At 40.5% G+C, this 24205-nt stretch overlaps 1 protein-coding gene across 1 annotated transcript in view; it reads left to right on the forward strand.

Annotated features, from left to right (window-relative positions):
• Positions 1-3230: 3230 nt before the first annotated feature.
• The window catches only part of LIMS1 (LIM zinc finger domain containing 1), a 166289-nt gene continuing 145314 nt past the window's right edge, over positions 3231-24205 (forward strand). The window contains exon 1 of the mRNA XM_077134945.1: positions 3231-3425. Coding sequence (XP_076991060.1) covers positions 3394-3425 — 32 coding nt within the window. The 5' untranslated portion in view covers positions 3231-3393. The remainder of the gene's footprint in view (positions 3426-24205) is intronic.

The following is a 24205-nucleotide window of genomic DNA, read 5'->3' on the forward strand; positions in this document are numbered from 1 at the left end:
AGGAGGCATGTCTGCTGCAATGAGTGAGGTTTGACTTAATTGGCTGGTGCTTAAATGAGAAAACACAATGTAGCACAGCCTAGCAGCTCGGCATTCCTCATCTCAGCACTTGCAGCTCAGCCCAGGCCTTTGGAGATGCAGAAAGAAGTCACCCCGGAGAAAGTTGTTGGAACCCAGGGGCCTGGAGAGAAGACCAGCAGAGACCATCCTGTGCCTTCCACGTAAGAAAGAACCTCAGTGGAAAGTTAGCTGCCTTTCCTCTGAAGAACTAATGAAATAAATCCCCTTTTATTAAAAGCCAATCCGTCTCTGGTGCATTGCATTCCAGCAGCTAGCAAACTAGAACACCTGTTGGTTTTGTTTCCCTAGTGAATCCTGGCGACTACACTTATCATGTGCCACTCTCCCCTCATTGGCTCCCCACTCTCACCCTCTTGGCCTCCTTCTAGTTCTTCTAACATCAACTCCTGACCCCCAAGTCTGAGTCTGATCCTCCTTTTAGGGAAAAGAATGAGACACAGAAGGAGAAAAACCCAATAAAGTGTGCATTGTCGCTGGCTACCACGGCAGCCAACTGGGGCTCAATTCCCACAAGGGCATCTGATGAATTATGTGCAGTGTGGGAATCATCCATCTGGAGAACAGGAGGCCCAGATTCCTCCAGCATTAAATCCTTTGCATTTCTGAGCTGCACCTGCTCTTTGAGGCTAAATAAGGTCTATGGAGCTTTGGAGAAAGCTCTGAGGTACGATAAAAGAAAAAGATGGATATTGGTGCTTGAGGGTATATGCAAGGAACTATTCACTTCAACTACAGCTAAAATCAGAGGTGGGATGGAATGAAGTAATGGGCACACTTATCTGCTACAATTGATAACACTAGTGTCCGTGGCACAGTTAGTACAGTGCACTCTCTCTCTGTCATTTGGATATAAGCTGCATGTGGGCAAGGGCTCTGCATGTTTTGCTCCTTCCAGAGCTCCAGGCCCCAGCACAGTGCCTGACAAGTAGTTGTTTGCACAATAATTATATACTGAGTTAATAAGAAAAAAAAATCTGGATTACTGTAGCAACAAGATGATACTTGGACTTTGAAGAAAGGTCGCAGGCATCTGAATACCTCTGTCAGCTGGGAAGGCATGTGGCTGGCATCTGCTGGTCCTTGCTGCCAGTTAGTTGCTTTCATCTTCTGATTCCAGAGTCCTCTTTTCACTTCTCTGGGGCAAACTCTGGGTTCCATCGCTTAGCTTACCATCTTCAGGACATTTTCTTTTCTGTCTCCAAGTGTCTGTGCTTTCTCCAAAATCTCTCCCTGTTAAAGGACTCCAGTAAGCAGATTAACACCTACTTTGAGTGGACAGGGTCACATCCCCATGGAAACAGTCTAATCAGGAGGTCCTATCCAACAACAGGTCTGCCCCCATAAGATTTGAGTAAAAGAACATGGCTTTTCTGGTGGTACATAACAGTTTCAAAACAGTATACTAGGTATCTTTAAGATCTGTATATACTTTATTGTATACATATGCAGAACTCAGCAGGCAGAGTTCTCGCCTGCCATGCTGGAGACCCGGATTTGATCCCTGGTGCCTGCCCACGCAAAAAAACAAAAACAAAGAAAGTAAACTAGGTAGTATGTTAGGTGGAGAGACATCTATAATATAAATTCCAAAAGGTGGATTTCCTGGGTCACCGGTGAGCCGAATATTACTTTATGATAGTATCAGTTCGGCCTTCACAAAAACTGAATGGCTGTATATACTCCCATCAACAATGAATCAAATATCTGTTTCTCAGGATCCTCATCAAAACAGTCCATTATTAAACTTTTAATATTTGCCTATTATGTGAAAATAGTATCATATTTTATGATAATGGATAACTTTTGTGCTTTAAAATGCTATTTACATTTATTTTTTTCTGCAGAAAACAGTTTAAGTCTCATTTTAACTTTTCTGAGTTATTGTAACTTTTTTTTTACTTATTTCTTTTGTAATAATGAAATTAGGTCTTTCCCATTATACATATTATAAATATTTTTCTCAGTTTTCCATTTGTCATGTTTGTTTACTCTGCAGAAATTATAGAGTTCTATTTGGTCACATTTACCAAGCTTTAATTTTATGGTTTCTGCAGTTTACATCCTATTTGGAAAACCTTTCCCCATTCCAACCTTATCCTTTTTCTCGCGTATTTCCTTCTGGCATTTTCATAGCTTAATTTTTTACATTTAAATTTATGTTCTGTCAAGGATCATTTTGATGTAAGGATGTCAAAGGGATTCAATTCCCCCACCCCCCCAATGCCTAGACAGGACACAGATCTTTTCATTCTACAAACTAGAGAGTACGTACAGGTACAAAATCATTTATATCCAGCATAAATAATCTAAAATACCTGTATTTTATCGTTTTCAGCTTTTAGGCTGTGGTAGAGGGAATAGAGGTAGAGATTGAGGGCAAGGAAGGAACAAAACCACGCAGATATCCAAGACTGGAGTCTCTCAAAGGTTAACTTTCCCTAATTCACTATAACTAAAGTGAAATTCCTTAGTGAGCACACCTACTAAACTCTGCAAGGCTTTGGGTGGGGCAGGGGGGTTCAATGGTGGCAAAACCAGTCAAGAGCCCTCCCTTTCCTCCTGGCAGTCTGGTGATCTCTCCTGGCTTGCTTGCCACCACCCTTTCAGGTTGGGTCCTCAGTACCCACCAGGGGTCGGTGGTGGAACCCCGTGGTGAAACCCCACACCTTGGCTCCGAAGTCCTGCTGCCAGACCCGCGTGATGCATCAGCCAAGTCAAATCCTGAGGTGACTCGGAGGAGGACAACGGGGTCCAGCCCCTGGAGGGGCGGCAGAGGGCCCGAGACACTGACGCGGGGAGTAAGGCCCGTGGGCCGCGGCAAGCCCGGTGCCTCCCGCGGACTCCTCGGGCCACCGGCGCCGCCTTTCTCCCGGCCTCTGTCTCAAGCGGGGCCGTGTCAGGGCTGAGGGAGCCGGCGACCACCGCGCGCAGGGACTGGCGAGCGGGCGCGGGCCGAGGCCGGGAGTCGGGTCTTCCCGCGGGGCTGCCCCAAGTGCGCCCTGCGTCCCGCGGGAACGCGCCCCCGCGCGGCCAGCCTCGCCGAGGCGCAGAGCGCAGCGCCCGCCGCGCCATTGGCCCGCTCTGGGTGGGAGGAGGTGGCCACGGCGGCCTCCCCGCCCCTTCCCCGCCTCTCCTTCCTGCTTTTGGGAACTCGCGTCCCTCCCGGCCCAGCCTCGTCTGGCCGCCCCCGCTCCGCAGGCTCTCGCTCGCACGCCCGGGGAAGGGCACGAGGACAAAGTTGAAGTGGTCGCCAGGAGCGGAGGCGCTGGGGGAGGCGGCGACGGCCGCGGCGGGCCCCCGAGCTGCGCGGAGATGCTGGGTGTCGCGGCGGGAATGACCAACAGGTAAGGAGCCCCGGGTCCTCCCCCGCGGGACGACCGCTCCATTCATCGCGGCTGGGCGGGCTTCTCCTCGCGCCTCCCCGCCCTCCGCGCCCCGCCGCCCGCAGCTCGGGGACGCTGCCGCCGCCACGTCGGCCCGCGGACTGCGGCGTGGCGGGGCCGGGGCTCGGGGGCGCGGGTTGGGGCTGCGGGAGCGACTTGGCGCGGTCGCGCAGCACCGGGGCTGCGGAGGCGCCTCGGGACTTTTTTTTCTGGTCGTTTTCCAGGGGCCGTGGCGGGGGAGGGGGCTGTCAGGGCGGGCCGCGGTCGGTGGGGCCGCGGTCGGGTGCCTTCGCTTGCTTTCCTGCCCCTTCCCCATCTCCCCCGCGGAGCAGCCGCGGCCGTGGCGAGCCGGCGCCGTTCCGGGACTTCAGCTTCGGGCAGTGGCTAAGCAGCGGGGGTGGCGCGTGGGGAGGCCCGGCGCCGCGGTCGCGGAGGCGGCTGGGACGGAAGCCGCGGGCGCTGGAATCCCCTGGGACGCGGGCGGGGAGAGCGCAGTTCGCGGCGCGCTGGGCCTTGGGGCGGCGCAGGACAGGCCGGGGCTCAGCTCCGCCTGAGCGCGCAGTGAGGAGGAGAGGGCCGGGCTCGCTTGCCTGCAGGGAAGTAGAGTGGAATCCCGCAGATCTTAACGAAGTTCTGCCACGGCCTCCCTCTGTGGGGCACCCTTCCCCCTCCCCCACCCCCACCCGGCACCCAGTTCGGGGCTGGCTCCGGGACCCCGTGGCTGCGCGCTCCGGTCCTGCCAAACGGAGAGGGTACTCCTAACTTAGTGTGCTCTCCTGGGCTGGGAATTCACCCCGGGCAGACACAGCCTGGACAGACGTGCTCGGATGCAGGCCACTCTCCCCCAGTCCACATTGTAGCTGTTTATTTTGTATACATGTTTTGGAGCCACGAAGCTTCCTTGCCGATTGTGAAGAGATATTGTTGTGCTTTCCGTTTTGGTGAATGTGCTTTTTTCTGTGCATACTGTGTTTATATTTTAAATAAAACCCACTTTTCTAAAAAGTTAAATTTTAACTCCGTCTTGAGCAGGGAAAGGAAACCTGAAATAAGTTTTTGTGAAATTACATTGATAGGAAGTGGCCAACCCAGAATCTTGATGGTCTTTCCAGTAAGAAACTTAACCATCTGTGTTAACTGATACAAGGTAAACTACAGTATTTCTAAATTATATGTCGGGGCAACCGTCTCTCTAGAAAAGAAGACCTTTTAAACAAACCTTTCGAATTTTAAACAGACTTTTCTAATTTTCATCATTGAACTGTATTATCCATCATTGTATTTTAAGCTCCTTGAGGGCAGGTAAATAGTTCAGTGCTTAACAAAGTACCTAGCAACAAATACCTATTTGTTGAGTTAATAAATTACAGTCTAGCAGTTGGGGTCTCAAATATTTTGATTTCAGGACCCCTTTACACCCTTAAAAAATTACAGAGGATGCCAAAGAGCTTTTGCTTATGATGGTTATGTCTATAGATATTAACGGTGTTAGGAATTAGAACAGACATTTTAAACACATTTATTCGTTAAAAATAGCAATAAATATGTGACATTGACATGCACAACACATTTTTTTTATGAAAAAATAGTATTTTTCAGCACAAAAACTGAGTGGCATATTTTCACATTTTGCAAATCTCTTAAATGCCTGCGTTAGTAGAAGGCAGCTTCTCATCTGCTTTGCATTGTCTATTGTGATATGCTGCTTTGATTGAACTATATGAAGAAATTGTGGTCTTTCACAGATATGTAGTTGGAGAAGGGAGGAGTGTTTTGGTAGCTTTTCCAGATGATTGTGGGTATTTTTTGATACTGCACCAAAGCTGGATAAGTGGCAGTTGCTTAAGTGTTGGTTTCGATGTGTAATCTGAAACTGTCTCATTGAACTTTTCCTATTACGTTACATCAAAATCCATCAGTCTTGAATCTTTTATCTATGCACAATATTCTAACTTCATATGTTTGTTTTTCGGAAAATATTGGTTTAGTGAGTTAAGCAGATCTTCAAAATGTTGGTACATTTCATTAGACAATACCACTAAATTCCATTCATTCACTGCTGACTTCATTAGAAAAGTCTAAGTATTGTGAAGCTATCAAGCTTAGGGTAGTAGATACAGGTTTTTTTAAAGTCTAATTTTCTGTTGAAAACTTGATTTTTATCATTGGCAACAAAATATTAATTATTTTCATTGAAGTGACAGTCTCACTTTGTTCATTTTCACATTTCAAATTCTAGTCTAAATAATCAGACTTTTTCTCAGTGCTTTCTGATAAAACAGTGTTTCATGAAAAGAGCTAATTCAGCTCATCACTCAGCCACATACATGCTATCTTTGTCGAGTATGCAGCACAGGTGGTCTATGCATACCTCCCATTTTATCACAATTAAAAAAGAGTTTTAAGTATAAAGATTTAATAAGGGCAGTAATTTGTACTGCTTTATCAATGTTCTAGTTTGCTAGCTGCTGGAATGCAATATACCAGAAACGGAATGGCTTTTAAAAAGGGGAATTTAATGAGTTGCTAGTTTACAGTTCTAAGGCCGAGAAAATCTCCCAATTAAAACAAGTCTAAAGAAATGTCCAATCGAAGGCATCAAGGGAAAGATACCTTGGTTCAAGAAGGCTGATGAAGTTCAGGGTTTCTCTCTCAAGTGAGAAGGCACATGGCGAACACAGTCAGGGCTTCTCTCTCAGCTGGAAGGGCACATGGCGAATATGGTGTCATCTGCTAGCTTTCTCTCCTGGCTTCCTATTTCATGAAGCTCCTCGGGAGGCGTTTTCCTTCATCTCCAAAGGTCACTGACTGGTGGATTCTCTGCTTCGTGGTGCTGCAACATTCTCTGCTCTCTCTGAGTCTCCCTCTCCAAAATGTTTCCTGTTTTATAGGATTTCAGAAACTAATCAAGACCCACTCAAATGGGTGGAGACATGTCATCCCCTAATCCAGTTTAACAACCATTCTCGACTAAATCACATCAACCAAGGAGATGATCTCATTACAGTTTTATATGAATAAGGATTATTCTACCTTTAAGAAATGGGGTTTATATTAAAACATGGTTTTTCTTAGGGGGCATACTTCCTTTCAAACCAGCACTATCAAGAAGATTCATAGTTGAAATTTTTGTTGAGGTAATTGTAGTTATACATGCAGATGTAACAGGTAATACAGAGATACACAGTATATCCTTTACCCATTTTCCCCCATTGTTAACATTTTGCAAAACTGTAGTACAATATCACAACCATGATATCAGATACAATCCACAGTCTTATTCAGATTTCCCCAGTTTTATTTGCAGTCGTGTGTGTGTGTGTGTGTGTGTGTTCTCTGCAATTAAATCACACGTGTGGGTGCATGTATCCACTGTTACATCAAGCGATAGAACAGTTCTATCCCACAACAGTCTTCATGTTACCATTTTATATCCATACCCGCCTCTTTGCTTCTACCACCTCCTTTCCTTAACTACTAATCTGCCCTTCATTTATCAAGTTTGGTCATTTCAAAAATGTTTGTTCTCTTTCTTGCTGAGTTGTAGTCCGTGGTATGAATGTACCATAGTTTGCTTACTTGTTCTCACCTGTTGGAGGACATTTGAGCTATTGACGGTTTGTGGCTATTATGAAATAAAGCTACTATGAACATTTGTGTCATTTTTTTGGCATGTGTGTGAACATAAGTTGATTTTTCTGGGATAAGTGCCCAAGAGTACACAGTTGCCAGGGTCGTGTGGTAATTGAATGTTCAATTTTTTAAAAAACTGACAAACTTTTCCAGAGGGGTTGTGGCATTTTTTGTTCAAGGCTATTGAAAAATGAATTTGATAGAGGCAAGAATACACTTTTTCCCCCTTGACTGGGTTGGTGACATGTATTGGTTATCACAATACTCGTGGCTTTGGGACTTTGAATTAGTAAATATTAATGAAAAAGCATGATACGTTCTGTGGGATCTCAACCACATAAGAATGCATGCTCAGTTGTGTGTATGAACATAAAGGACCTAGAAGGATATGCCAGACTTTTAACTACTTGTGATTCTGGATGACTTTTGTATTCTTTGCTTGTGTTTTCTAGTTTTCTGTATTGCAAAATTAACTTAAAAGTTTGAAAAAAATTATTTTAAAAAGCAAGAAATTGGCGGCCCCCACTCAAAGTCAAGATGGTGGAGTAAGGTGCTTCAGACTTTGTTTCCACACAGAGGTTTTGAACAGCGAGCAAGAACTGACAGAACATCTTTTTAGAAGCTTCAGAAAATAGTTAAAGAACTGCAATAACAAGGTGTGCTGGTTTGAAACTGTTATGTACCCCAGAAAAGCCATGTTCTTTTTACTAATCCAGGCTTGTGGGAATAGATTTATTGTTTGCAGTGGGACCTTTTGATTAGGTGGTTTCCATGGAGATGTGTGTCTTCCCATTCAAGGTGGGTCTTAATCTGCTTCCTGGGGTCCTTTAAGAGGAAACCATTTTGGAAAAAGCTTCAGAGCCATCACAGACAAAGATATTTGGAGATGCAAAAAGAAAACACCCTTGAGGAAGCTGTTGGAAATTAGAACCTGGGAGAGAAAGCCAGCAGACATCACCATGTGCCTTCCCATGTGACAGAGGAACCCCAGATGCTATCGATGTTTTCTTGAGTCAAGGTAGCTTTCTGTGAATGCCTTAGTTTGAATGTTTTTATGGCCTGAGAACTATAAACTTGTCACCTAATAAATCCCCTTTAAAAAAGTCAACCCCTTTCTGGTATATTGCATTCCAACAACTTTAACAAACTAAAACACAAGGTGAGTCAAATTCAGGAAAAGGGACCCTGAAAAGTGGTGGGACATTATGGTGCCCTGCTGGCCTCTTGCCTCTGCATCACTGGCTCAGTGTGGAGCTGGCCTGCATTGCCAGTGTGGATACCAGGTTCTGTTTCTGAAAGATTCAGAGTAACTCTCACGCACATACTGGGATCATGCATGTCTGGCCCTGTCTGACTGGTTTGGCTTGAGGGACTCACCATCCAAGAGCCTGTCCTATCTGTAGATGGTAGCTCATGGAACTCTCCTACTGAATATTGCGGGAGAGCAGGCAAGTTGTGCTGCCTGGGGCAAGGGATTACTGGCTGCAGGACAGTAGTGTACTGCCTGGGACCATAAAGAAACTGTTTTCCAGGGGGGCTGCTCCAAAGTGAGTAAGAGGAGTTCCTTAGGCCATTGGTGCATGCCCAAGACAGGCATGTCAGAAAGGATCAGGGAGGCCAGTACACGTTGGCCTGGAGCTATTCTTTAAACTCATTGTACTGATAGCTCGAAGGAGAGCACTTCCACAGGTCAGTCTGCAAAGTCTGGAAAAGGTGTTTTCCTTTTCATTATTATTATTATTGTTAGCTTCCAGCAGTAAACACTAACTGGATGCAGGCTTAAGGGACAGAGGCCCCAGAGTCTAATTCCAGCAATAATGAATTAAAATATCATTATTTTAATGCCAAGGTATCAAAAAAGATTAGAAGTAAGAAGCAACGGCCCAGGCAAAGGAGAATATTAGAGAATTAGATACTGCCAATGAGGGGGACCAGACTGGGACACATAAGACAAAGACTGTAAAAATGTGGTCCTAAATATGCTTAAAGAACTAAAGGAAAATATGAAAATAGAACTAAAGGAAGTTAGGAAAATAATAGATGAACACATAAAATCAGTAGAGATATGGAAATTATGAAAAGGAGCCAAACAACTGAAGACCATAGTAACAGAACTTAAAAATTTCCTAGAGGTGGTCTGTGGCCTATTGGAGCTGTAAGAAGAAAGAATCAGTGACCTTGAAGATAAGACAATTGAAATCATTCAGTAAAAAGAGCAGAAAGAAAAATGAAGAAAAGTAAACAGAGCCCAGGGAACCTATGGGACACCAGCAAGGATATCCATATATCTGTGGGAGTCCCAGAAGGAGAAGAAAAAGAGGAAGCGGCAGAGAGAATATTTAAAGAAATAATGGTTGAAAACTTCCAAATTTTAACAAAAGACATGTTACACACATCCGGGATGTTCAACAAACCTCAAACAGCATAAATTCAAGCAGACTTCCACAGTGCCAGTGCTACGATCTAATTGTTTAACGCCAAAGATAAAGAGTAAATTATGAAAGCTGTAAGAGAAAAGCAATGTGTCAATACGAGGGAGCCTGGACAAGATTAAATGCCAGTTTCTCATTAGAAACCATGGAGACAAGAAGGCTGTGGGAAGACATTTTTAAATTGCTGGAAGTGCAGGATTGCCAATCAGAATCCTGTATCTGGCAAAACTGTCCTCCAAAAATGAGGAAGGAATTAAGACATTCCCAGATAAAGAAAAGCTGAGTAACTGTGTCATTACTTGACTGGCCCTACAAGAAGTAGAAAAGGAACTCTGCATGTTGAAAGGAAAGGATACCAGGCAATTGACTGCAGGCACATGAAGAAATAAAGATTTCTGGTAAAAATAGTGACATGAGCAAATATTAATACCAGTACTATTGTGTTTTTTATTTGTAACACCACATTTTACTTCCAACAGAATCTAAAAGGCACGTGTTTAAACATAATGAGAAGTCAATGGTTTTGGACTCATAATGTATAAACATGTAGTTTGTGTCAAGAATTACATAAAGGTGAGGGGACAGATGGCTATAGGGACATAGTTTATGTATGCTATTTGTTCTAGTTTGCTAGCTGCCGGAATGCAATATACCAGAATCAGAATGGCTTTTAAAAAGGGGAGTTTAATAAGTTGCTAGTTTACAGTTCTAAAGCCAAGAAAATGTCCCAATTAAAACAAGTCTATAGACAAAGGCATCCATCCAGGAAAAGATACCTTGGTTCAAGAAGGCTGATGAAGTTCAGGGTTTCTCCCTTAAGTGAGAAGGCACATGGCAAACACAGTCAGGGCTTCTCTCTCAGCTGGAAGGGTACATGGCGAGCACGGTGTCATCTCCTAGCTTTCACTCCTGGCTTCCTGTTTCATGAAGCTCCCTGGGAGGCGTTTTCCTTCTTCATCTCCAAAGGTCAGTGGCTCATGGACTCTCTGCCTTGTGGTGCTGCAGCATTCTCTTCTTTCTCTGAATATCTTTCTCCAAAATGTTTCATCTTTCATAGGACTCCAGTAAACCAATCAAGACCCACCCAAATGGGTGGTGACGACATGTTAAACCTAATCCAGTTTAACAACCACTTTTGACTAAATCACATCATCCAGGGAGATGATCTGATTACAGTTTCAAACATACAGTATTGAATAGGGATTATTTTACCTTTATGAGATGGGATTTTGATTAAAACATGGCTTTTTTAGGGTCCATACATCATTTCAAACCAGCACACTATTAAAGTTAAATTGGTATCAAAGCAAAAGCAATTCCAATTAGTTCAAAATTGGAATTGTAATTTGTTTTAGTTTACAAGCTGCCAGAATGCGACATACCTGAAATGGAACTGCTTTTAAAAGGGAGAATCTATTAAGTTGCAGTTTTACAGTCCTGATGCCATAAAAATGTCCAAATTAAGACATCCAGGAAAGATACCTTGGTTCAAGAAGTCCAGTGATGTTCAGGGTTTCTTTCTTAGCTGGAAATGCACATGGGGACGTCTGGTAGCTTCTCTTCAGGAATCTTCAATGTCTTCCCTGGGGCTGTGTCGGTTCTGTAGGCTCTGTTGGTTCTGGTGGCTCTGAAGCTTTTCCAAAATTGTTCCTTTTTAAAGGACTTCAGTAAGCAGCCCCACCTTGATTGGGTGGAGATGTAATCTCCATGGAAACCATGTAATCAAAAGTTGCCACCCATAATTGGGTGGGTCACATTTGCATGGAAACAATCAGTAAGGTTCCACCCAGCAATATTGAATGAGGATTAAAGGGCATGGCTTTTCTGGGGTACATAATAGCTTTAGACCAGCACGCAAGTATACTATTCTGCAACTGCTTTTTAGCGTAACATATTTTAGAGGTTTTCCAAGAAATTAGCATAGCATATTTGTACCTTTTTTTACCTTAATTATCATGGCTGCATATTATTTTACTATGTAAATGAGCTATGATTTGTATAACGAGATCTTGATTGGACATTTAGGTTCCAGTTTTTTGTTATTACAAACTCTTATATCTTTGTTGCTACTATCATAACTTGCCAAACCCCAACCAAAACCATTCCTGCCAATCCTAAAGAATACCTAGGGCATTATATAAGATTCTCCAAAGGTTCCATGCACTAGGGTAACTTTTCAGAAACCTACAACCTCCAGATGGGTCCATGGACCAGATAAGTCCTGAAATGCAGAGGGGCCAGCCTTTCCAGAACATCAACTAGTTCCATCCCCCTATCTCATATTATCAATGGCCCCTTCCAAAATGAAAAAGTTAGAGTGGTCATAGCCCAAACACCCCTAAAGAGTGAGAGAAAGATCAAAGGTGACAGTTGAGTTATTCAGAGATCAGGTTTAACAAATGAGTATAAGTGCTGAGTCCGCATATCGATATTTCTTTTCATCTCCAGTGCCTTTGAGCAACTTGAAAGAAAAACCTAAAATTGTGGAATTGTAACCCATACCAAACTCTGAAATCTGTTCTACAGCTAATTGTGTCAATGTACTTTGAAATTTATTGCTTTTTTTTGTATATATGTTATTTTTCACAAAAAAGAAAACAGAAGAGAAGGAAGAGTGTGCCAGTTTGAATCTGTGGTGGACCCCAGAAAAGCCATGTCCTTTAATCCTCATTCAGTATTGCTGCCTGGAGCTTTTGATTGTTCCCATGGAGATGTGATTCACCCGATTGTTGGTATTAACTTTTGATTAGAGGGAGATGTGACTCCACCCATTCCAGCTGGTCCTTGACTGGAATCCTTTAAGAGAGGAAACATTTTGAAGAGACCGTTTTAAAGCCACGATGGAGCCACAAGAACTGCAGAGTGCACCAGCCAGTGACCTTTAGAGAGGAAGAAGGAAAATGCCCCTGCGGGAGCTTCATGAAACAAGAAGTCTGGAGAGAAAGCTAGCAGATGTCACCATGTTCGCCATGTGCCTTTCCAGTTGAAAGAGAAACCCTGAATGTCGTCAGCCTTTCTTGAGTGTAGGTAACCTCTCGTTGGTGCCTTAATTTGGACATTTTTATAGAAGTGCTTTAATTGGGATATTTTCATTGCCATAGAACTATAAACTAGCAACTTAATAAATTTCCCTTTTTAAAAGCTGTTCTAGTTCTGGTCTATCCCTTTCTGGCAGCTAGCAAACTAGAACAAAGAGTATAATAGAGAAGATAGGATTTAACGAATGAATGTGACTGCTGAATCAATATATTGATACTCCTTTTGGTCTCCAGTGTCTTGGAGCAGCTAGAAGAAAAAATGAAAAGTCATGGAGCTGTAACCCATACCAAACTTTGTAGTCTGTTGTATAACTCCTTGTTAAAATGTGCTTGGAAAAGTATTGCTTTTTTTGTACATATGTTATTTTTCACAATAAAAAAAGTTAAAAAAAGAAAACCTCTCATGTCTTTGAACTGCTGTGCCAGCATTTCTTTAGGAGGTGGTTATGTGCCCATTCTTTGCTCCCAGCTTGGTCCATTGTGGACCTGTGACCTCAGCCCAGTAAACCTCTTTAAGACTCAGCTTCTTAATTTACAAAGTAATACCACCTATCTCAGAGAGTTGTAAAAACTAAGTATGAAGGCAGATAGAAATATTTTTGGAAGGATACTGTGAAATTGTTAATAATTTCAAACGTTGCTGTTGGAGAGGGACTTGGAGTTTCAGAATCTAGGATGAGAAAGAAATTATTCATTGTATGCCTTTTTTGTACTGTTTGATTTTTTTAAGACCATGTGCTTGTATTAACTTTTAAAGATTTAACATCATGCCAGGAACTTAGGAGATGCTCAGTTGGTGGTAATTATAATTATTGATGATGGTTTTTTCCTGCCACCCCAAATGCTACCTTTTTCTGACTACACCATGTCTGTTAATGACACTAGCATAATCACTTTTGGTTTCTTCCTCTCCTTCACTCTGCATATCCACTTTTTGGTGGAGTTCTTATCTTAGTATTTGCTATTGAATCCATCCTTTTCTTTCTTACTCTTAGAGGAGAAGTTCTCTAGAAAAAAATAGTTTATTCAAGGGCACAGAATGAATTAATAGCTGAGTTTGGAATATAGCCCAAACTTCAGATGCAGTGTGGAGTCCCCACTTCTATGCTTCATGAGCTTTCTCTGTTATTTCATTGAAATTGCACTGTTATACTTTGTTATATATGTTTTATCCTTGCATCTATATTGCAGATGGCTTTAGGGTTGAGACTTTGCCAGATATATCTGACTGAGCTCCATTCGTATAGTAACTCTGGAACTGTCTGAATAAATTCTTCAGTAGTGCACCCAGAATTACTTTATTGCAAGCATCCTGGATGTTACTGTCTTTTAAGTGAATTCCATTGGTGAAGTGAGTTCTTGGGGACATGGAATTCCTAGCCATGTACTGGTGCCTGTAATTTTTCCTCCCCCAGAGCCTTAGGTCTTCTCATCCACCCATGTCTGCTGTCCGCACATGATACCAACTCTGAGATCCCTTGCTGTAGCCGAGCTTCGTTACTGATGCTTGGGGCAATGCAGGCGCAGCCGAGGAGATTTGAACATGAAAAAGATATGGTCCCTGCCCTTGAGAACCTTTCAGTTTAACTGTTCTTTCATTCATATTGTTTTCAGGTTCTCCTAAAACATCTCTCTGGTTGTATCACTCCTCTTTTCTTATTGCCTGTCACAAAGTTCAGGCTCTAGGATCTCGAATTTAAGGCTGTTTGTGATCTGGCGCCTCCCCATCTTTACAGACGTGTGCGCTATACCTGTGGTCTGTTTCACAACCCATTTGCCATTTTCTGAAAACAGCTGGTGCTTTCCACGTCAGAGCCTCTGTGCGCACTCTTTTCTTGGCCTGCAAGACCATCTTCTGTGTCTTCTCAACAGCTGGGGCCAAATCTGCCACTTCTCCCGTGAAATAAGGGATCCCTGGGACATGCATTGAAACCCCACTGTGTGCTAGGGATTCAGAGCTTTATCTGTTCTCTGAAAGCATTCTGATTTCTCTCTTTTTGGTGATTACCAATTTCTGTTCTGTATTATAGTTATATGTATGTATGTATGTCTAATCTTTTCTGCCAAATTGTAATCTCTGGAAGGTAAAGGAGTGTCTTAATCAACTTTGTTCAATGTCCAAAGAAAAGCAAATTGGATTTAAATGGGCTCTGTTTCTCCTTTTATTCCATTTGTTAGTGAATTGAAAAGTTCAGGGTTGGTTCTGCTTAGTGTCTGCGACATTGTTTGAATAAACTTGCATAACTCTGAGTAAGACAAGATAGTTTTCACATTTGGCTTAATGTAACTTTTCAGTGGATTACATCAGTGGCAGGGACCACCATCCACAAAACAGTGGTAAGGAATTCAAATGCTTTTTAGTCAACCCTGTACCGTTTATTTCATTTTTCTGACCTCTTTTTAAAAAACTCCCCTAGTGGTAACCACCTTTTATTAATGACCTGTTTTGGCAGAAGTACTTGGAAAATACATTTTATTTAATAAATCCTACCTTCACAGCCACATTATGGAGTAGGATATTTATGCCCATTTTACATATGAATAAACTGAGTTCAAGAGGTTGGAAGAAGTTACTAAGGTTACACCTTTCAACTGCTCTGAATTCCACCTCTTGGTAGGACATCATATCTCTTCACTGCACCATTTAAGAAGAGGTCACAGATCCCTACTTTTCCTAGATTTTAAAGGCTTTCTTTTCGTAGTTTCCGGTCAGCCTGCCCAGTTTGGCTCCCCACTTCTCTGTAGCTTCCATCATTTATGGCCAAACATACTGCAGTCCTTCTTTCTGTACATGATTTTTGTTACTGTTCACCGGGAGCCCTCTTTATTTTTTCTTTTCTTCTCTCTCTCTTTTTTTGATCCAGATTGTACATTTAAAGGCCCAGCTTAAACTCTTCTGTCTTGAAGATGATTTCTCTAGCTGCTTCAACCCTGATTAGTTTCTTCCTTTGTTGACTTCTGGAGTACACGTGGGATAAGATTTAAATCTTTGCTTAAATTCAGTGACTTTGTACTTGTGTGCAACACACAGACTTCTGTTGTTCTCATTTTAACTTCTTGGCTGTGTTTGATTTGCTGAAGTGATGTTAAATATTGAGACACATCTTCCAACTCAGTGTGCACCCGCTGTATAGTCTCCTGTGCTATAAGCTGTGGAGCATGCAATTTATCATATAGTGAGATATCACATACTTCCCATTTTGTATTGTAGCTTTCTGTGTGCAAGTAACATAGAAGAAGTTAAAAGTGTTTTAGTGATTTAAAGGAGGACATAATAATTCTTCACCAGATTTTTGTTTGTTTATTACTATTTGTTTAAGCCAATAAGACCAGGCAGATGTTTTGTGGGCTCTGTCAGAAGGTCGAGGTGTGCTGGTCATGGCAATGGTCAGGCTGAGGCCTGATTTATTTGAAGTGAAGCATTGGAAGTTCATGAGCGAGGTGGAACAGTGCTCTGAAAACGTGGGCTGCAGACCTCCTCTAGCACAGGCTGCATGCTTGGTTATTCAGCCTTATCTCATATTTCTTAGTGCAGGAGTGTCATGAAATCCATACTTTCTAACTTTTTATTATGGAGAATTTCAAACATATACCAAAAATAGAAAAATGTTCCTCTGTGCTTCCACTCAGCTTCAGCAGTTATTAACTGATGCTGAATATTGGAATGAGGATCAATCTTTATTTTCTCCTCCCTTCCCTGTGTCACATTGCAGAGATTTCAGGATGTATCCTTAAATGATAAGGATGTTCTAAAAACTTATTAAACATACCCACAACATCATTATCACCTGGAAAAAGATTAATGATAGTTCTCATATAAAGATTTTCTGGTTAGTGTCCAGATTTCCATTTATCTCATAAACATGCATTTTATAATTTGTATTGGGATCTAAATAAGGTTAACAAGTTATGGTAGATTGTCTTTTTTTTTTTTTTTATGGGAGTGCCTGGGCAGGGAATTGAATCCTGCTCTCCTGCATGGTAGGTGAGAATTCTACCACTGAACTGTAATTCTATCACTGAACTACTTGTGCATCCCATTTTAGTCTTTTTTTTTTTTTTTTTGACATAGGTACCCCTTCCATCCTTTTTCCCCTTTGGGTTCTTTTGTGGAAGAAACTGGGTTGTCTTGAAGACTTTTCTACAGCATGGATTTGGCAGACACTTCTCCAGAGTATAGTTTAACATGTTCCTTTGTTCCCTATAAATTGGCAGGTAGATTTAAAGCAGCAGTTCTCAAACTTTGTCTCGAAACTCTTTACACTCTTAAAAGTTATTGCAGACCTTAAAGAGCTTATTAAATTATTAATATTTGTTGTCTTGAAATTTAGTAAACCTTTTGTCTGTTAACAAAAATGACGTATTTCGTAGTTATTTTCCAATACAAAAAAAATATTTATTGAGAAGATTGAATTTTTTTTAACATTTTTGCAAATCTCTTTAATGTCTTAATAGAAAACACCTGGCATTCATTCTATTGCAAGTTATGTAGCTTCTGGAAAACTCCACTAAACTATTTTTAGAGAATGAAAGTAAAAAACGAAAACAGTTATCTTAGTGTTGTTTTTGAAAAGTTTAGACCTCTTAGATCTCCTTGTAGAACTCCTGATATAGAGTTTTGATAAGATGTAGTCTCTAATCCCCACCCCCTTGTCCCTCAAATAAATGCACTAACCTTGGCTGCTATAATGGTCCTCTGTGTTCTTGACTTTTTCATAGCCACTAGGTCCCTTAAAACCCTTTTCACATGGGAAAGCACACGGCGATATCTGCTGTCCTTCTCTCCAAGCCTCTGGTTTCAAATGGCTCCCTCAGCTCCTGCTTACTGGAGCTGGCTTTGTCTCTAAGCATCTGTGGGTGCTCACTCAGCTTCTCTGGGCAGACTCTGGATTTCATTTCTTTGCTTAGCCTCTCCCAACATCTTTGTCCTGGTTTCTTCTCTCTGCCCTCTGTGTTGGCTCAGAGCTCTCTCTCTTTTAAGGACTCTAGTAAACTAATTAAAGCCCTTCTTGAATGGACAGGGTCCTATCTCCATGGAAATAATCTAACCAAAAGGTCCCACCTGCCACTGTGTGGGCTGCATCTCCATAGAAACAATCTAATAAAAAAATCCCACCCATAACAAGCCGGCACCCACAAGATTGGATTAAAAGAGCCTGGCTTTTCTGGGGTACATGACAGTTTCAAACCAGCGCACGGTGCCTGGTCCGTTAGTGGAGCAAGTCATACCGTGACCAGTGCTACGTTACTGAAGTTAAGAGAGCCGCGTGTTTTCACTGATGGCGGCTGTTTGGGTATCACAGATGGGAAGGAGCATAAGGATCCAGAGCACTGACTCTGGAGATGTACAGCCTGTGCTCAGGTCCTCGCTTCTTACCTGCTGTCTGCCTCCCGTGTGAAATGAAGATGATAGGATTCTATTCGTAAGTGTCATAAGGGTTAAGCAAGTTGTTAAGTATAAAACACTTAGAAAGGGTGGGCCACGGTGGCTCATCAGGCAGAGCTCTCGCCTGCTATGCCTGAGACCTGGGTTTGTTTCCCAGTGCCTGCCCATGCAAAACAAATTAGTAAGAAAACATTTAGAAGAATGCCCAGCATGTTAAGTGCTCTGTGTGCTTGTTATTATTCTATTTTGTATGCTTTTTTGTCACTAAAAATCAAGAATTCCTTAATGAATGACAAAATATAAGAACTATTCTTAGCTCACAGACTGAGCTCTCAGGGAGCGGGCCAGTTTGGCATGTGGCCATATTTTGTCAAATTGTACCCTAGATCATTCATTCATTAGGGGGTGCAAAATGATGATATACTCCTGTCATTTCTTAGCTGGATTTAATACTAGGAAGAGAAGCTTCTTCTTCATTGACTATTTGGTAAGCCACTGATGCAACTTGATGGCTTACAATTCAGTGTTACGTTTTGTATCATATAATCCTGTCCAGTCCCCTACTCAGCAATGTGAGTGTTGCCTTGCCATATATAACTTTTTTCGATCTGAGCTCCAAAAAGTTCGTGTTCCATGGCACCTAGATAATTCTTTACTTTTAATTGCTTTCAAGTTTGCCGAGTACTTTAGTTAAATGTGAGATCCTACGTTTTCTAAACTTTCTAATAGTGATTTTTCTCCTGTCCTCAGCCTACTTCCCTACTTTGTAAAGTGGATGTTACTCTTGTATTATGAGCTCCTCTATTTAGGCATCTGCTGTTTCCTGGCAGCCCAGAAGAGTAATGGATAACTTCCTGCTCATGGGCAGTGCTGCCTTTTCATTGGCTGATTGCCATGTCATCGAAGAACACAGTCAGTGCTTGTGTAATTTATAGCTGGACCTAACTCTATAGTTAGGTGTGTTCCTTAGCAAACCTGGCTCTGATTTGGGTGGCCCCCCCTTGTAGATAGCAGCATAGATAGTTAAGTATCATATAGAGTTGAATAGATATGATAGATATGAAAGAGCACACCTCTAAAATGGGAAAGTGAGTTGGTTATGGAGACTTTTAAAAAGTCTAAAAAGTTTAAAAAATACCTGCACATCATTTATATGTTAAGCATGTCCTGATTTTTAAAAATGGAAAATAAAGCTTTCTTTAATGATATTTGTGTTTGAATTATAACTTTCTCCTCTTCCAAAGTTGCCTCGCTGTTTCTATTTGTGTCTGTGTGACTTTAGTGTGCAACTGAGAAAATGAAAAGGCTAACTTCTAATTAAAAAAGAACAGTGGCCTCCAATAGGTGGAGTCATGTTTTGAAGTTAAATTTAATGCACATTTTGAGTAAAAGTTTCCCCTTACCCTTTGGATTACAGAGGAGCAGTTAGACTTTCTGACTTCACAGTTTAATGATAGTGTATTTGAAATTAAATTTCTAGGAAATAGGCCAAGTCTTATTCCAAGGAATTAGACTGCGAGGCAGAACTTCCTTTGGGATTGTCAGTTGTCTACATTTTATGACCAAATGACAGATTAAGGCAGAGGTTGAATTTCATTGACGTTGAAGATTTCTTTTTTTTTTTAAACTCTTAGAATGTGATGGGAACAACTCCCCAGTGCAGATTAGCTTGCATTACTGCCGTGAAGTGGCTGAGAGCTCCGCTAGTTGGTATCTCAACTCCAGACTCACTGGAAGATGCAAAAACAGATAAAAATGACTGTGCTTTGCCCATAAGTAGCCAGACGGAGCCATTGGCATTTTGACATGTACCTTCTATGCAGGTTAGATTTACTCTTTATGTGTCCTAGATGTTAAAGCATATGAATGTAGTTTGGATTGTAACCTGGTTCTGCAGACTTGGGTTCAATGCCCCTATCTGTTTTTCTAATGGGAAATTTTAGTACAAAACAAACCTTCATTCACTACTTAAATTTTCTCATTTCGAGAGTGTGTGAGGATATTTAATTCACAGTCTGAGGTCATTGCCTGCGTTAGAATATATTGGATCTTTTGGGTTTCCGTGAAATGCTATTCAGAATAATTACTTTTGTTTTTTGGATACAACGTAGACTTTGTCACAGTAAAGTATGTTTTTAGGGAAGATACAATAGTCTTTATTAGAATCCTGAAATGGAGTAACTCATCTACCAAAGGAGCAACCTGTTGTTTTGGGAATGTGGGTAGTGGTATTTTTTTTATAATAGTCACAAAACCTTTGTAAATATGGCCAGAGAGTAGTTTTCTCTCCTTTAAAAATGAGACCAAGCAGGTAAGATTTTTGTGACTAGTGCTGTGGTCTCTGGAATGTTAGGTTAGCATTTGGCCCATTTCAGATGATTGGATAAGTTTACACGATTGAGGATAGTGATGAAAATACATGTTTAAAATTTTTTAGAAATATATAAACATGACAGTAGATTATTTTATAAGATGGACGAGAATGAAGTGATATAATTTTAACTTGGACTTTGGGGAGGATGCAAAACTAATTTCTGAAATAAATTTATGGTGTTTCTGGATTTAATATGGCTTTTCTTTTTCTTTTTTGCTGGTTAACCCCTAGCAGGAAATGAGAGCTTTTTTTTTTGGTCTTTTGTCTTTTGGGCATTTGCCAGATGTGTGCAAAGCCTGAAACATCTGCAGATATCTGTTTAAGGCAAGTTCTTTATGTTTTGTAATAGAATGTTTTACCATGAATGCTTGTATTTTGTGTAGGCATATGAAAACTACATTAGTTTTGCTACTTTATTTTAGGCCTTGGGTTTTCTAGCAGTTGTTAGGTGCCTTCCCTTTGAGAGTGTAATTGATGGTGACTAAGGGTGCTGGTGAAGTGTAGAAAGTGATGCTTAATTTTAATGCTTAGTTCTCTTCTGAATTTGGAAACAGACTAGAAAGTTCCAGTGTTTCCTCAAAATTTTAGAGGCCCGTTTAGTTTTCTCCAGGATCACTCTGGGATCATGAGAACAGACTTAAAAAAGAAGAAAATTTTTTCCAAGCTTGACCCCTTTGAATTAAAGGGGGAAAAAATCCACACATCTTTGTTTTCATATACTTGGTCGTTTGGAATGCTTTCTGTGAAGGAAGTTTGGTGATAGGTTCCGTAATGTGAAGCTGAAGCCAGCAAGAGTGATTTCGAGGGTCATGGGAACCCCAAGGATCCAGGGCTTGGAAGCTTTTCAGAAATTAGTTTTTCTTTAGCTCAGCCAGCATTAATCATGCTTTCCAGGAAAAAGCCTTTTTGCTAGAGGGAATGTCTGACTATCGGGGATGTTAGTAGAGCAACTGAGATGAATGTCAAAATAGGAGAGTGAATTTTTTAGACAAATTTTGTTAAGAGGTAGTTCTAGGAACATAAGGTTTTCTTGATGCTGCTCTGTACTTTGCATTTTATGCTTTAACAAATGTGTTTCAATCAGTGACGTATCCCACATTCATAGTAATTAATGCATGGCACAAAAAGCACTTGTTGACTGACTATATTAATGATCCAGTACATTTTATTTGGTATATACCTTTGTTTGGTTTAACGAAGTATATTTCTCTAATATTGCCATAAAATAATATGTGAGTAGATGCTAATAAGGTACCTTTCAGTTGGCAATAAATTAGACTTGAGGTGTTATTTCACTGATGTATAAATTGCAGTCATATTGTGGACATATAGTATTTCTTTTCTTCCTCAAGAGTCAGTACAGAAACAATCATTTGACATGCAAAGATGCCACATTCTGGATAAGTGAAGCTCCCGGATGATTGAGTTAAATCTTTCAGATGATTTTTTTTTCTTATGAACTTTTTCAACTTACCACTTTAGTGTATGGCTTCAGTACTGTTAGTCAAAATTCCAAGTGATTCCTTTTAGAATTATCCTGAAGTTTCTTTGAAGGAATATATGGGTAAGGCAAAAAGTTTGCTGCTGAGAGGAAGAATGATGGAGGACATCAGCCTTGTTAGCTGTTTAAATATAGTGGGGGTAAAATTAGCACAGTGTACCTCTGGGGTAAGATTAGGCAGGTCACTGAAACAGCATTTAGCCAGAGGTAGATCTCATAATATGAACTATATATGATAAAATATGTTTTGCAGTGGGAAAGAGGCAAATTATTCAGTGGGTTGTGGTGGAACAATTTTTGACAATTAGGGGGGAAAACCCAGTTTATAGCTTTATACAGTACAGTATCATCATAAATGCCTACATACATGAGGAGAAATTCCAGATGGATACTATTTAACCTTACTTATAAAATCAAGCCAGATAAACCCTAAAATAAAATAGAAACAAATATTTGTCAAACTTCTAGAATAAGGAATACATTTTTTTTTCTGCATGGGCAGGCACCGGGAATTGAACCTGGGTCTCCGGTATGGCAGGTGAGAACAGGAATACTTTTAAAATTTAGAAACTTTAAGAATAAATTGCGAAAGGGAAAATGTTTTAATTATAAATAAGTTAGGCTTCTGTAAATTAAAAATAAAGAACAAAAAAAGAAATAAAGAACAGATGGGGGAAAACATGTGTGACCAAAATGATAGGAAAACATTAGTTTAACAGAGTGATCAGATTATGGAAGCTCTAGTACGTAGTGGGGGGAAGGGACATGAGTAGATAACTCAACCTCACAAAAGAGGGAATATAATTAATGTACAAAAGTATCAAAAATGTTTGACATCATTAGCGATTCCCAAAGAAATTTAAAGTAGATGTTATTAGTTGTCTACCACATTAGCAGATGTCATATATTGCTGGTATTAAGGTAAACATTAAAATCTCTTAATAAAAGAATTTGGCAATTCTTTTATTGCCAAGTCTGAAATACTTTATAACTCCATAACTTCCATTTCTATAAATCAAACCCAAGAAAATAATTCTATAGGAAATTTGGTGTGAAAATATTTTGTCAGTATTATTTATACTAGCAGAAAATACATAAATAAAGATAATAGAGGATTGTTTAAAATGCCAGATAGTACCATTTGGCAAAATTATGCAGTTTTGTAAAGTGATATTTTTTAAAGCTTTGTAAAATCACATCACAATCACTTTTTCTTGTTAATAAAAAAGGGAATCATGTGACATTATAAACATGGTATGACTGCAAGTCTGTAATATTTAAGCATAAGAAGAATAAGAAAAATACAACCTGCCTTTTAATAGCTTTATTGAGGTTAAAATTTACATAATATAAAATTCACCCATTGCAAATGTATGATTCAGTGGTTTTAATGTATTTTAGAGTTGTACATGCATCACAGAAATCCTATTTTAGAGCATTTCCATCATCCAAAAGGTTCCCTTTGTACTCATCCCTAGCTGTAGGCAATGATCTCTTTTTGTTTTTATAAATCTGCCTTTTCTAGACATTCCATTTAGATGGAACTATACCTTATGTTATCTTTTGCGTTTGGCTTTTTTACTTGACATAATGTTTTTGAGATTCTTCCATGATACAGCATGTATGAATAGTTCTTTCCTTTTTATTGTTGAGTGGCTTTCCATTGTATGGTATTCAACATTTTGTTTATCCATTTACCAGTTTATGGATATATAGATTTTTCTAGTTTTTAAATTATGATTTATGCAGCCGTGAACATTTTTGTAGATGTCTTATTGAGACAAATGTCTTCATTTCTTTTGGGTAGATTCCCGAGAGTGGAATTGCTAGGTTGTGTGGTAAGTTTATGTAACTATAGCCAAAGTGGTTATTCCCAGCAACAGTGTTTGACAGTCCCACTTCATATACATTCTTACCAACACTTGATATTTATTATCTGTTTTTCTGACTATAGCTATTCTGATGGGTGTGTGGTGGTATCTCATGGTGGCTTTAATTTGAAATTTCCTAATGACTAATGATAAGCATGCTGAGTATTTTCAAAAATTAACATTTTTAAATTGTCATCCTGTTGTAATTATAGTTCTTGCTATAAGGAAACATAAGTCATTTGAAGCATGCGTTAGCAAATGGGGTAGAGAAGTATAACTGACTTGAATTTAACTGACCTGAATTTAAATAGATGCTGAAATTCATTATAAATAACATTCTTTAATTTAGGCAGTTGCTGATGAGCTTCTGCTGTGTTGGTTTAAAATATTGCTGCATTTCAGTTTTCCCTTTATGCATAGAAACCAAGTATAGAGCCTTGAACCTTGTGTAGGAATAGATTACAGAGTAATCTAGGTGAAGAGGTTAAACTCATAAGCTAGTCGCT

This window comes from Tamandua tetradactyla, chromosome 17, assembly GCF_023851605.1.
Source record: "Tamandua tetradactyla isolate mTamTet1 chromosome 17, mTamTet1.pri, whole genome shotgun sequence".
Classification (NCBI taxonomy): domain Eukaryota; kingdom Metazoa; phylum Chordata; class Mammalia; order Pilosa; family Myrmecophagidae; genus Tamandua; species Tamandua tetradactyla.